Source organism: Chinchilla lanigera, unplaced genomic scaffold (genome assembly GCF_000276665.1).
Source record: "Chinchilla lanigera isolate Chin_1 unplaced genomic scaffold, ChiLan1.0 scaffold00006, whole genome shotgun sequence".
Lineage (NCBI taxonomy): Eukaryota > Metazoa > Chordata > Mammalia > Rodentia > Chinchillidae > Chinchilla > Chinchilla lanigera.
Window position 1 is genome coordinate 4,146,113 of NW_004955407.1, and position 13,653 is coordinate 4,159,765.

At 33.2% G+C, this 13,653-nt stretch overlaps 1 protein-coding gene across 2 annotated transcripts in view; it reads right to left on the minus strand.

Annotated features, from left to right (window-relative positions):
- The window catches only part of Epha3 (EPH receptor A3), a 365,230-nt gene that overhangs the window by 10,442 nt on the left and 341,135 nt on the right, over positions 1-13,653 (minus strand). For both annotated transcript variants that reach the window (XM_005375518.2, XM_005375517.2), the window contains exon 15: positions 11,948-12,141. In XM_005375518.2, coding sequence (XP_005375575.1) covers positions 11,948-12,141 — 194 coding nt within the window. The remainder of the gene's footprint in view (positions 1-11,947; positions 12,142-13,653) is intronic.

Sequence of the window (13,653 nt, forward strand, 5' to 3'; positions counted from 1 at the left end):
CTGTCCTCTCATTTCCTTTTTCCTTTTTATTTTCAACTTTGAAACTAGGGTATTAATATTGTAAAGTGAGAAAAAACTGTTCAAAAGGAAAGAGAAACTGATGCGGAAAAGAGGAAAGGAAGGAAAAGAAAAGGGGAAAAATATATATGCACAAGATAGTTAAGATAGTTATACCACTAATTTCTCTTAGCTCATTGAAAAGAAAGATTTGTGCTAATGTTGCCTAGACATTATTTCCTGCCTGTAACTTGTACTCTGAGTAACTACTGTGAAGATAACAAAATGAAATGTATTACTTACTGTTACTCACTCATTAGCCTGATTTGAATTCTACTTCTTGTTGTTTTCTTCTTTTTTAAAAATAAAATAAAAACTAGACTATTATTTTTATATCCCTAATATGATTTATCTAAATTATACTATCATTTACAGTACTACATTCATCATTTAGAAACATTTAAATTTAATTATTTGATATCAGAAAACATCAAAACAAATGAAGGACTTGTATGACTGCGTTTATCTTTATTTTCGAAATGAATTTAGTGCCTAGTTAGTGAATTCCAAAAATATATTTATAAATAGCATAGAATAATTACAAAATGAGGCATTCAACTGAAATAAACTTGTGCAGTGTTCTGTCTAAAGTAGCAACCATTGATCCTCATCTAGGATCCGTGCTGAAGTTCCTGTGTTAAATAAAAAATTCTCTCTCTGAAGCAAATCCATAAATGTCTCTCCTATACTTCAAAAGGATTTTTAATTGGGAGGCTTCTGCTATGGTGGTGGTATTTTTCCAAATTACTCCCTCATACACAGGAGACACGCTACCTCTGAAGTTAAGATTCTTAAGCTAAGGCAATTACAGATCCTGGCCTAGTTCTGCCTGCTATCCTCAAAGGAGAGGAGAAGCTTTTAGATTAACTATACTTCTAGATGTTTGTGGAGCTGCATTATAATTATTTGATTACTTCTGATTTTTTAAAAAGTGGCAAAAGTATGTCTAAGTTCTGCTGGTGTTTCCGTATTGTGTTGAAAACACAGAACGCTGCCCAGGTCCCTCACTGCCGGGATCGTTTGTAAAGTGGAGGAGAGTTGAAGGTGAGAATTTTTTAACTGGCTTTTTTTGGACTAAAACTGACAACTGCAATTCTTCTACACTGGGTATAAGTTAAAATCTTTAATTATGGAATGAGTAATTTATATTTGTATACTATAGTTTAATTCTAAGAAGTCATGTAAAAATAAAAATAGGCATTATTATATGAAGTCAATTTTTTTCATTTAACGATATCTAGAAAACTGTAAAATGTTTCAATCATTATTTCTCTTTTAAAATGGTTATTCAAGTAGTTTTCTAAGATTCTTCAGTCACATATCTGTAAAACAATTAAAATTTTATTTTTCACAATCACAGTTTCCTTGTTTTTTGTCATTTTCCTAAAACATTAGGGAATTACCAGATACAGATATCCAACCCAGGCATCAAGTGTTACACAGTGTTCTTGGGTTACTTTAGTACAGCTGTCCTGAGTGAAATAACCTCTGCCAGTATCAAGCGTCAGACATATGAAACAGGAGTCATCCGAGACATCATAGAAACAGTGTACAAATTGATAGAAATAGTGTTAAGTCAGTTATGAGAAACGTCGATAAGCAAAATGAAGTGAGGTCTAGGTGACATATTAACCTACCCTGCACGCAAACACCCACGCCCACACGCACCCTCACAATTTCTATGTATACAGTAGCACAGAGCCAGACCGTGGACTCAGTCTCATGAATAGCAATACTTTCTTATTTATGGGTTTGTGGATCTGAAGAATCAAACCCCAGGATATTTATTCAGAATATTTATGAAGTGTGTCTAATAGCAAAATGCAGAATGTTTTCTTCTCAGTTCAAAATGGTTTGTGTTCTTTAACTCAACACTTTGGCCAGACTCAACAAAAGCTTGGGGAAAATTAGTATAAACAAATTGAAATGGAACAGGACGTGAGGATTAGGGATTAGAGTGACCCCAACCGAGTTTTTCTCTTTATGACTTGGATCAAAGTGCAACCAAGACAAAAAATGACCTAATTTTAATGCCAGTGACCTCAGAATAACCAGCCCTGCAAAGTATCATTTTTCCACTTCCAGGACTTCTCTAGGGATTTCAAATAAAAATTGGTTCCTTTCCTCCTCTGAGAGGACATCTGGAGAGTTTATCAATGGATAGGAATTTGTCTCTCACTGTGAAGAGCCTGTGATGTCTCTTCATGCGCACCAAGGGAATCCACGCTTTCTGAGCAGCTGCAGGCGTCCGCGTTTTTTCAGAACCCAGCCCCAGACGCTGGGTCTGAAGAGGAAATTTATAGGCCGGGTGATGTGCACCGTGAGCTCACACTTTTACTAGACAAATTAGATAGGTTTCAATCGGCGCAGCTGTAAACGATGTCCTACAGAGTTCCACCTGATCTTTTACAGCTTTTCATAAATCAGTGCCTACTGGCCGCAGACCGCAGTCATTAAAAAGAAATCATGGAAATTACATGTTTGCTCAAGGGAAGTAAAAAATAACTTTCCTCCCTTTCCTCCCTCCTGTATCTGAGTTTGTGAATTATTCTTTTATAGACTTTCGTACTGTTCCATTAAAGACATACACATATTTTCTGCCCATCAACCCGTGTAAACGGTTGCATACAAATTAGTGGCAGGGCTTGGAAGCAAATGTCAATTAACGGGGGCAATCCTGAGAATGTCTGCTGACAGTGATCCTACCTCGGTATTGTCTTAGAATTCCGAATCACTAGAATTGAATAAATTATCTTTGTAGAATTTGGACTCGGGGATTTGTTTCATGAACCCAAATCATGTTACTATACATTTCTTGAACAGACAAGTAGATGACAATGAAATCTAGAAAGAGTTAACAATATATTTGTAGATATATTCTGCAACACTATAATGATCTTTAATTGCTTTGAGTATTTTCAGGCACATCATGATGATATCTTTTATTGTCTGAGAATACAACACAATCCTTCAATACTTTTTATATCTTAGTTTTATTTTTTTATTTAAAATGATGTCCTGTCACTATTTCAGGAAGAAAATGTTTTATGTTTCAATTTACTTTTATGTAGGCTGAAGCTGATCCTGATCATTTTATCTTGACATTTAAAATCCAGATAAGATCCAGTATATATTTAATTTTCATTAGTAACTAAAAATAATTTTTGAATATATAGTTCCCAACAGGAAATCAACATGTAAATGACACATTAAGGAAAAGGAGAGCCATTGTGCTTAATTACCTTTAACTCCTAAGGACAAAAAATTTAGCAGTTATAGCAATCATATCTGCTTTAATTCCTCCCTGTGGTAAAATTAGTTAGTTTGATTTTAAGATTAAAACAGAAAAGAAATAGGAAAGAAATCACCTGGGTATTTGGGACATTTGTTTCCTCTCAAATGTTCGGTACTATAATTATTCAGTAAGCAAAGTCATACTGTCAGTTTTAGAATTTGAGATCAAAGCCATTTTGGGAAATAGATTATTTTTTATTCATTAAATTTATTTTGAAGGATTTGTCAAAACAGTAGTTATTCTCAAAAAGTATTATGTACTCTTAGAGATCAGAAATGAATCAGAAGTTTTCTACTAATGTTGCTATTTATGCTGCAAATTAAATTACCAGCCAATGCAGTGGAACAACATATTTAAAGTTATTTCAGTTTAATTAACTATATGACTGGTACTGCAGAACCTCATTCTACATGTGGTAAATATGTTGTTTAAGTCTTTATGCCATAAATTTGGTTCCTATAACATCAGAAACTTAGTGGAAATCGTTTCATTACTTATGACAAGAATTTGACTTCCATGGATTTACAATAGTATTGACAAAGACATGAACTGTAAAGTTTCTATGACCTAAGAAAAGATTACTTTCTGCACTGCAGCATATATATGTATGTGTATACAAATTTATGTATTGTCCCCTATTGTATAAGTATACAAACATCCAAAAAATGAAAGGGAAATCTTACTCAATAGAAATAAATTTATCCTCATTCCTACTTCATTACCTTTTACTTTTTAATTTATTTCCATTCATATATGTAACGCAATACATTTAAGTTTATCTGAGTAATATTGTAAAAATAATATTTTAAAGTTGCCTTCAAAAACTGGATTATGTGTATTTCAATTGTGTCTAAAGGTAAGTTGCATAATAAGAGAAATTTTGTCACTGTAAGATGATTTTCTTTTTTATTTTAAAGCACTTATATTTTAAAAATGTAATACTCATCATTTATCTCTTTTGAGCTGTACAGCATAGCGCCATGTTTTGTATCTGCACTGTGGCACGCATGATCACTGTCTCGTATCTCTAGGTCATCCTTTAGCTTCCAAACACTTACTTGGAATTTTGTACCCATTATGAAATACTGCCTCTTTCTCCATTCTCCCCAAGGCCTTGGCAACAGTTATTCTACCTTTTATTTCTATGAGTCTGACTGTTCTAGGGTCCTCATAAAGGAAGGGCCACACAATGTTTGTTCTATTTGGATGGCAGTATGTTAAACAGCATTTTCTATCAAAGCAGCTTTAAGAAAGCTCCCTCTGATCCCTAAAGAGTGGGACAGAAAGCTTTATTCTTTCATTGTATATCTGTGCACTGATTATATTTTTATTTTTCATAAATTTCTCAAAAGTATCATTTTACATTGTTTTCCTTTTCATCATCCACTTATACATAGGCCTCATGAATTCCTCATTTATCCCTTAGAGAATTAAAATGCTTCTTCAAAAAAAAAAAAAAAACCTCAGTGTCATTCTCTTTATTTAATGGAAAAGCTTTTTAAAAAAGTTTTTTTCTTTTTCTTCCTGTTTTGCAGTGTTTGATAACATACTTCTTTCTCCGTATTTCAAAAATCTTATGAGCTGTGGTTTTCTGAAATGATTTAAATGTAATATTAGCTCTCTGATTGTTCCTTATTTCTACCTTAACATTTCACGTTGTTCTGTACTATGATTAGTACCATTCTTTAAAGCTCTAGAGGCAGTTTTTACTTTTTCCTCTGCAGATGGGAGTCAATGCTATGGGCTAATGATTTGAGTTATGAATGAATGTTTCATATTTGTTTTCTTCTGGGATTTCCATTCCTGGGCACTGATTGACTCCACACTCCCTTACAAGGAGACTAACACCTCCACTGGCCATCGCACCCAGTTACACACGAGAAGCACTGAATCGTTGCTTTTAGCTTCTTGGTTCTTGTAGACATTTGAGTTGGTGACTTCTGATCTAAGTGACTGAGCCAGTTAGAGGATTTATTATTTATACTTATAGATTATATTATAGTAATATACCTATTCTTTATATATTTATGCTTTATATTTATAGATTTACAGTTTATCATTTATAGAGGATACAAGGATCCTGCGAGAAGAAGTAGCAAGCAGAAGACGAAAATGGTTCTTGCAGCTTGAGATGAGGCAGAGTTCATGGTCCACCCATCTGAACCAACGTTGTTCAGCACTCAAAGATTAAGTTTCTTGATCCTCTGAGAAGCATGAGGCCTTTATTTCAAACTAAATAAGATTAGAAAAGTAAGGGTGGTGATATTTGTGATGAAAACCACAATTACCAGATTGAGATTTGTAGCTGCTAAACATATGATTTTCTCTGCTATTTATATCTCTACTGAAAGAATGCTCTAAATGGTATATAGAGGTTTTCTTTCTTCCCCAAACTTGGGAACGGACTTTCAACTTCTCAGACTGGATTTACTTTTAAGAAAACAAATCGTTACTTAAAAATAGGCATAACATAAAATTTAGTGTAACAATCCTTAAAGTCTCACTAGTTAGAACCAGGAAAACTCTGAAAATGTGATCAACCTTGCATTCTTACATCTGGTAATCTGAACAACTTTGGTGAAGATGAAAATATGCGATGTAACAACTATTTCTAATCCCTATCATTTTGTTCAGAAACCCTGTACCATTTTTCTTCTTTTTGCTTTGCTTTGTTTTTGTCTGTGTTGTTGGCATTGTGAAATCATTCTTTCTTAAAAAATTATCTTTTAAAATAAAATTTTAAAAATGAAGAGGTAAAAAATATTGCTTTTCTCAAAAAAGATATTTTAGAGACAAGTGCCCAAAATGCAAACCCAAATCCACTTTTTCATTGTAAAGTGCCAGCACTGAAATTACACATGAATATGGAGATGTTAGTTTAGAGAAAACAGCTCATATATTAACATCTTTGGCCTAAAAGAAAAGCAAATAACGTGTGCCATAGGTTTGCCACCATTTCCACAGGGTTTGTATATAGGCACAATTCTATACATTGATCTGAGTATGTGATTCAGAAATTTGAATGCTTGGAACCAGGCACAAAATAAGAGTAGAAGAACCGCCCATGTTTTGAGGAGTGTATGTCTGGAGTTAGGCTGACAGAAATGGGTGCTTATGTGAAAGGTCGCTTGGAAGAAGTTTTAAGCTCTTAGCATTTTTACTAATTGCTTTACCACTTGTTCAATAGACAATTCACCAATGTCCAAAGAAATCTATGTAATGAAAGGATGTTAGACTTTTTCTAAAAAATTTGCCTGTTCATATGGAAATTTACTAAGGATGTCAGTAAATATTTAATCATGCATTTAACTCATGCTTATTGAATTTTCAATATATGCTTAGCACTGGAAATCAAAGGGAAGGATCACATACAATCACACAGGGCTTAAACTTTTTTGGGGAATCGATAGTTTAAAGGAATACACACAGTCACAGACACAGAGAAATTGGAATTGAAATAGTTATAAAGAAGTAGTACATGGCATAGAATAATGGCATTAAACTTTAATTGTTTTGCTGGAGAATCGCTCAATGAATATATGATATGCTGAGGAAGAAAGATGCAAAGAGAAATTAAAGATGAAGGATAAGACGAGCACTGCCATCTTCAGAAGTGTTGATTTTTCTGAAGAAACTAGGAATTACCCCTGAGGCTGGAGTAAGAGAAAGTGACACAAGATGAAAGCTCACAATGGTCTCCTCTTCCTCACATTCTCCTCCCACAAAGCATTATGTAAAGCAAATCATCTAACTTCATGCTTAAAATGCCTTAATAAATTCTTCATGCCCTTGAAAAAAATTGCAAAGTCAGTTCAGACTCCAGTGCCCTGGCTTCTGTTTGCCTCTTTAAGCTTATGACAAATTCTTCCTTCCTCTACTGGAAATCAGTCATATGATCCTCCACCACCTCCACGTACCTGCAAACTATTTTCCAGGACCCTCAAGCTGTTTTCAGCTTATTTCCCCTACCACAAGAATATTTTGCGTAGGAAGTTTCTTTAAACAGCTATTTCATTGTGTTCTTCAGGTAAACTGAAAACTTAACTCCCCAAGAGCTCTTTCTGAATACCTCTTTATTGTCTATTGTCTACAAGAATCATCTATTTATTTCCTTTTTGTAGTCTATTACTGTCTAGTGTTTATGGTACATCTTCTAGTGTAAACCTCAGTATGACAGGGGCCATATTTGTTCTCTGGAGTATACATAGGGCCTAGGATACAGGAAACTGATGTATCATAAGCGCTCTTTGAAACAAGTGAATAAAAAGATATTGAATATGAAAGAGGTCATTAGAGAAGCAAGATCTTTTGAACACTAAAATATAGTCTAGATTTTTTAATAAATGTAAGGGGAATTCAAAACTAGTTATGCATAGGTAACTGAAATTATAACATACATAGGTGATTAGATAGATAGATAGATTCAAGAAAATTATGAAGGTTGTGCAAAAACATGCTTGGAGCAGGCCAAGAATAAAAGGTAGGGATAGATGAAGAAGCTATTTGAATACTATACGTCAACAGAGGGAATGGTCATAGGAAAGTGTTTAGGGTAAGGAGGATGAAAAATGGATCCCATTGGTACAATGTTCATCTAGATCAAAGTATTCAGGGCAAGAAACGAATACCAAGAGGTGCTTTGATTTCTAGTTGGTCAAGCCAGGCCTGGAAGGAAGGAAGGAAGGAAGGAAAGAAAGAAGAAAGAAAAAAAGAAAGGAAGGAAGGAACAAAGGAAGGAAGGAATGATGGAAAGAAGGGAAGAAGGAAGGAAGGCAGGCAGGCAGAATTCGTCTGTGATAATTAAAGGGACATTTATTTTCTCATAATTAAAAGAAAGTTTAAAATAGGTAATTCAGATGCCAACATACTTTCCTTTTTTTGTTTCTTATTTTTTTCTTTATGAAGCCCCCACCCAATGTCTGTATATTTTTTTCAGTCAAGTATATTTTCAAGGTGACCCATGTATTTTTAAAGAGGGAAAAATTAATTTAATCAAAGATGAAAATGAAATAATCATTGTCTAACTTGAGAAAGGAAATTTTCTAAAGAAAAAAAATCTTTCAATCTTTGCATGGCAATGTGACATGTTACTAACTTTGAATGACGTAGTCTACCAGTTATATCTTTCAAAGGCAATAAGTACATATGCAGTCTGTTAAACTTTTACATTTGAGTTATGTTGAATTGTACTTTGTAGAAAAAATAGCTATAATTTTCCTAAAATTAAAAAATTTATGAAAAATATATGGAAAATGTTCAGGTGTTAAAATGTAATAAGGAAAATGTTCTATATGTAATGGAAAAATCAATTAAGGAAGAATATTAAAATTTGAATGCTAGGGGACACTATAACATACTATGATCTGATATTAAGACTACTTTCACCCATAAAATTGAAATTAAATCTCCTTATATCATATTGCATAAATTACCTTTTTATTGATTATACGATTCTGTGGAGATGGTTTAACTGTCTTTTTTATGATATGGAAGGAATTTAAAAGATGCCTTTCTTTGCTACTACTATTGAGAAAAGATCAAAAGAAGTGGCTTCAAGGTGTAAAATGAAGACCATATGGCCCAAGCAAGGACAGGTTCGTTATCCTGTTAGTTGTTAAACTGTCAGATAGATTTCTCAAAGAGCCCCTGTACTTTCTCTCTCTGTGAAGTTTAAGATACAGATTCATCCTTTTGGGATAAGTTATGGGAAGTTTTATCTAAAGATCTATCACTAAATTCAACCTTAGTGAACCGTAAGTGATATTTCTAACAAATAAACTCTTACTCTCATATACTGATATTAAAAGTTTAGGTCAGATATCCTTATACATTTTATACAAATATAATGAAAAACTGAATCATGTAAGCAAACTATAGTCAACTCAAACTTGCTTAGAGACTTGACATTAAGAACTGATCCATAAAGCTCTTAAAAGAAAATGGGAAAAGTCTCAGTAATATTTTTGGCCATATCCCCAAACTTTAGGTTGTGAAACAAAAATAAAATAAGTAATACTACATCAAACTAAAAAAAAATTCTGCACAGCAAATGCATGAATGAAAAAAAGACAGGCTGTAGAATGGGGAAATATTTACAAACCATATATGCAATAATGGGTAAATATCCAAACTATATAAGAAACTCAAAAAACTCAGTATCAACATACAAACAAAAATCCCACAAACAACTTGATTAAAGATTGGTGAAATATTTACGTTCATCCAGGAGACATACTAATGGCCACTGGATGCAAGAAAAGATGCTCATGTCAGGGACCATCAGGGATATGCAGACCAAAACTGCAATGAAGCTCCATGTTACACCTGTTAGTATGGCTGTTACCCAAAAACCAACAGGTAATAAGTGTTGGTGATGGTGTAGGTTAAAGAAATGTTGTTGGTATTAATGCAGTTTGATAGCCATTTGAAAAATAAGGTAGGACTACCATATGCTCTAGCAATCTCAATTTGGGGCATATGTCTGAAGAAAACAAAATCATTATCTTGAAGATGTATTTGTACTCTCACATTTATGATGCCATTTTTCATAAGGCAAAAGATCAAATAACCAAAATATCAACAGAAGAATGGGTAAAGAAAATTTTCTGTAAATACTATTCAGTCTTAAAAAGAAAGAAATCCTGCTACTTATGACAACACAGATAAACTTGGAGGACAGCACATTAAATAAACTAAGTTATATATAGACAACAGACAGACATCTACTGCATGATCTTGCTTGTACATGGAATATAAAAAGGAGTAAAACATAGCAATAGAGAGTAGAAGAGATGCTACCAGAAGTCAGAAAGTGGGAAAATGGGAAAATATTGATCAAACCATATAAACTTGAACTTATAAGATGAATAATCTATGGAGACCTTACATATCATAGTGATTACAGAAAGTATCACGTTAATATGAAATTTGCTTAGAAAGAGTCTAAGTAATCTTACCACAAAAATACATAAAATTAAAAAAAGTAACTATATAGAGTTAGTTTTATTTTGATGACCATTTTATATGGTATATGTATATCAATCATACTGTATAACTTGAAAATATACAATTTTATTTGTGTATAATATTACAATAAAATGCATACCAATATATATATTGAAAAAACTCATATTTTGTTTTGCCTCATGTTCCAACATTGCTTAGCTTGACTACCAGTTTCTGCATCTACTTAAAATTTGGTACTTCTTCACTGGAGATTTGGACAGCATTAATCTTCATTTCTTAAAATACTGCTTAAAGTATTAATTTAAAATTGCATGAAAAGATAATTAATTGAACTTTCATATTTGTGTAATCACACACGCATCCATTCATTACTGCTTTTTGAACAGGTAATTTAAGGTGATAATTAAGGAATTTTCCATACATGAATGACAGCTTTAGTTACCACGCTTTGTAACCATGGGAACAACAGGGTAAGCTAGCATGAATGGGAAATACAACAGCACATTTGACCTTAGTAAAGAAGCAATTGGTTATTCAAAGTTTCATAGACGTGTGCAGTAGCCTGCAACTCACTACCGAGTAGACTCCATTTATGAAGGTATTTTTGGACTCACTAGTCTTCAAACTATTGGTTATAGACACACAGTGAAAAATTCCTGAAGTGCCTCTCCTTCTACTGTTAGGAGAAATGTTTTTTAAAGTACGAAATATGTAGCAATTCATATAGCAAATCAAAAGTTTTCAAGCCTGTAAGAGCACACAGGATCAGAACATTTTTTTCTCTTACATGTAAGTGAAAATCTACATTATTAAACAAGACAGGTAGCTTTGCCTTTAGTTTTTCTGAGATGTTACCCAGTTAATGTACTTTCTTTATTTTTGTGTGAAGCCTCACAAAATTCATCTCTCTTTCCCCAGTGTACCTCATTAGTGCACTATAATCTACAATATTCAAAAACACTGAGAACACTCAGTATTCATCACTGTGAGAAATACACATAAAATTTAATGGACAATATGTGTTATGTTCTGTATTAAAGTTCAGATGCATGTACATTTGTGCTGCTGTCCTGGGAAATGACCCTTATTTCACTCTTAGTTTTATCATTAACACTAGCTAGCACCGTCATTCGTACCTATCATATGTTTAAGAACTTTTGTTTAATAAAGAAAGAAAGGAATATCATTAATCAGTATAATGTTTGGATGTATAACTATCAGTTTTTGAAGGTTTTAAACAAAAAAAGGAAACTGTATTTTACTAAAATTAGCAGCCAGCGAACCCAGGGCTTTTTTTCCCTTCTTCCCTCTTTTCCTTCTTTCTTCTCCTTTTCTTTAAACAAAAGAGAGTATGAAGAAACTGTGTGTCCAAATTTCCAGTTTTCCAAAGATTTAAACAAGCATGGATGTACAGATACTTCTGCTCAACCCCAGAAATTAAAAATACCTTGGAATACCATCAGTATTATTAAATGGCATAAGAATTTTTCCTACAGAAAAAGAAAATAAAGCACATCTCTCTAGTCTTGAGAATCATTAGTTTCAAAGAATGCAGGTAGAGTAGAAAAGAAAAAAGAAAAAGCACAGGCACTGCATAACGGAGGCAGGATTTGAGATCTAACATGTCACCTTGCTGCTGCGGTAGTGATGATCTTCAGACTGCCGGGGTTCCGGATAAGCTTGTCCAGAATGCTGACAATCTGCTCAAACTTGGGTCTGTTGTTTCTGTCTTTCTGCCAGCAGTCCAGCATCAGCTGATATAAGGCAGCAGGGCAATCCATGGGGGGTGGCAGGCGATAACCCTCGTCCACAGCTTTAATTACCTGTGTGAGAAGTACAGTTCTCATAGACTTAAAAATTTGGGTTTATTTTACTTCTTAACTCACATCTATGTGAATATTTTAGAATTAATTTTAAAACCCACCATTGTAAATTGATTGAAGTCACAATGGCTGATCAAACAAATGTCAAATTATTCATGAGTGAAATACAGAAAGGAAGATCAAGAGAGGCAAAGTAAATTTAGTGAAGTGTTCGTAAAGATCCTTGGCCGATTAAAATAAAAAGCAATGCTCCATGGCGTAGAAACTTTGTTATAAAAATTTTATAATAATTATAAAAAGTATTTAGTTATACAGATTGCTGTGGAAGTCTTATATGAATGCATGCAAGAAAACTGATATACAAATTTGTACCCTACCACAATTCTAATGATTTCTAAATCATAGCAACTTCCTCTGGTAAAATCCTATGTATTGCACAATTAAGTAGCTGTTATTTAGTTAGTATTTTCAAAACATGCAAAGTGAGGATTTTCAAACTTTCATGTACATCAGAATATCTGGAACACTTGTTATTTTTGTTTTTGTTTTTTGTTGTTGTTGTTTGTTTGTTTTCCGGTACCAGGAATCGAACCCACGAACTTGTGCCGCTGAACTAAATCCCCTTTCCCCTATTTTTAGAATGCTATATCCTCAATTTTTTAGTTTCTGAATCCAATGGTCTAAGGTCAGGCCTGGGAATTTATATTTGTAAAATTAATTGTTGTAAAATTACTGATCCAGAGACCATGCTTCGATATAACCATTCTCTGATATGAAGATAAAATATAAAAGCGAGCGAGAGAGAGAGAGATGTGGAAAATTAAGCCTCATTTTCCTTGTATTATTAAAATCAAAAACAAAACAAAACAAACCCATCATGCTATTGGAAGTAAGGAAAAGTATACATCTAAATACCTTAGAGGAAATTTTGTAAGTTAGTGAGTAGCAAATGACTGAAAACATTTCAGGTTGACTTCTTGTACATCGTGGGATCGTGCTCAAAGTTTGTGGTTAAGGATAAAGTACTGACTTCAGATCTAATGATATCCTTTCACTAAGCATTAGCAAAATATATGCCATAAAACCAAACTACCTTTGGAAAAACAATCCTATCACAGTTACAATAAAACACTTAGGATAATTGCCCTATCTAAAGACTTCAAAGTTATGAACAAAATGCATGTGCAAGTTTATTACATTATCAGAGATGTGATAGAGACTGATGATTTTATATCATTTTTTGCAATGCTAAATTTAAACAAACACAATGTTGAAATAGATGCATGAAATTAATCAAGAAAGCATGGAAAACTTGCATCTTAATGTTGCAGAGAAACAATTTTGTAGCAAAAATATTTCAAATACACAATGATATATATTTGATTTTCTTATTGGTCACTTATGTTAGTTCATGTTTAACCCAAAAATGTCTGATCTTGTCACATTCCTAAATCCCTGTTTGATGGGAATGTTCAAGGATGTAAGAGCAATGCAATTAATATTCTTGTAAGA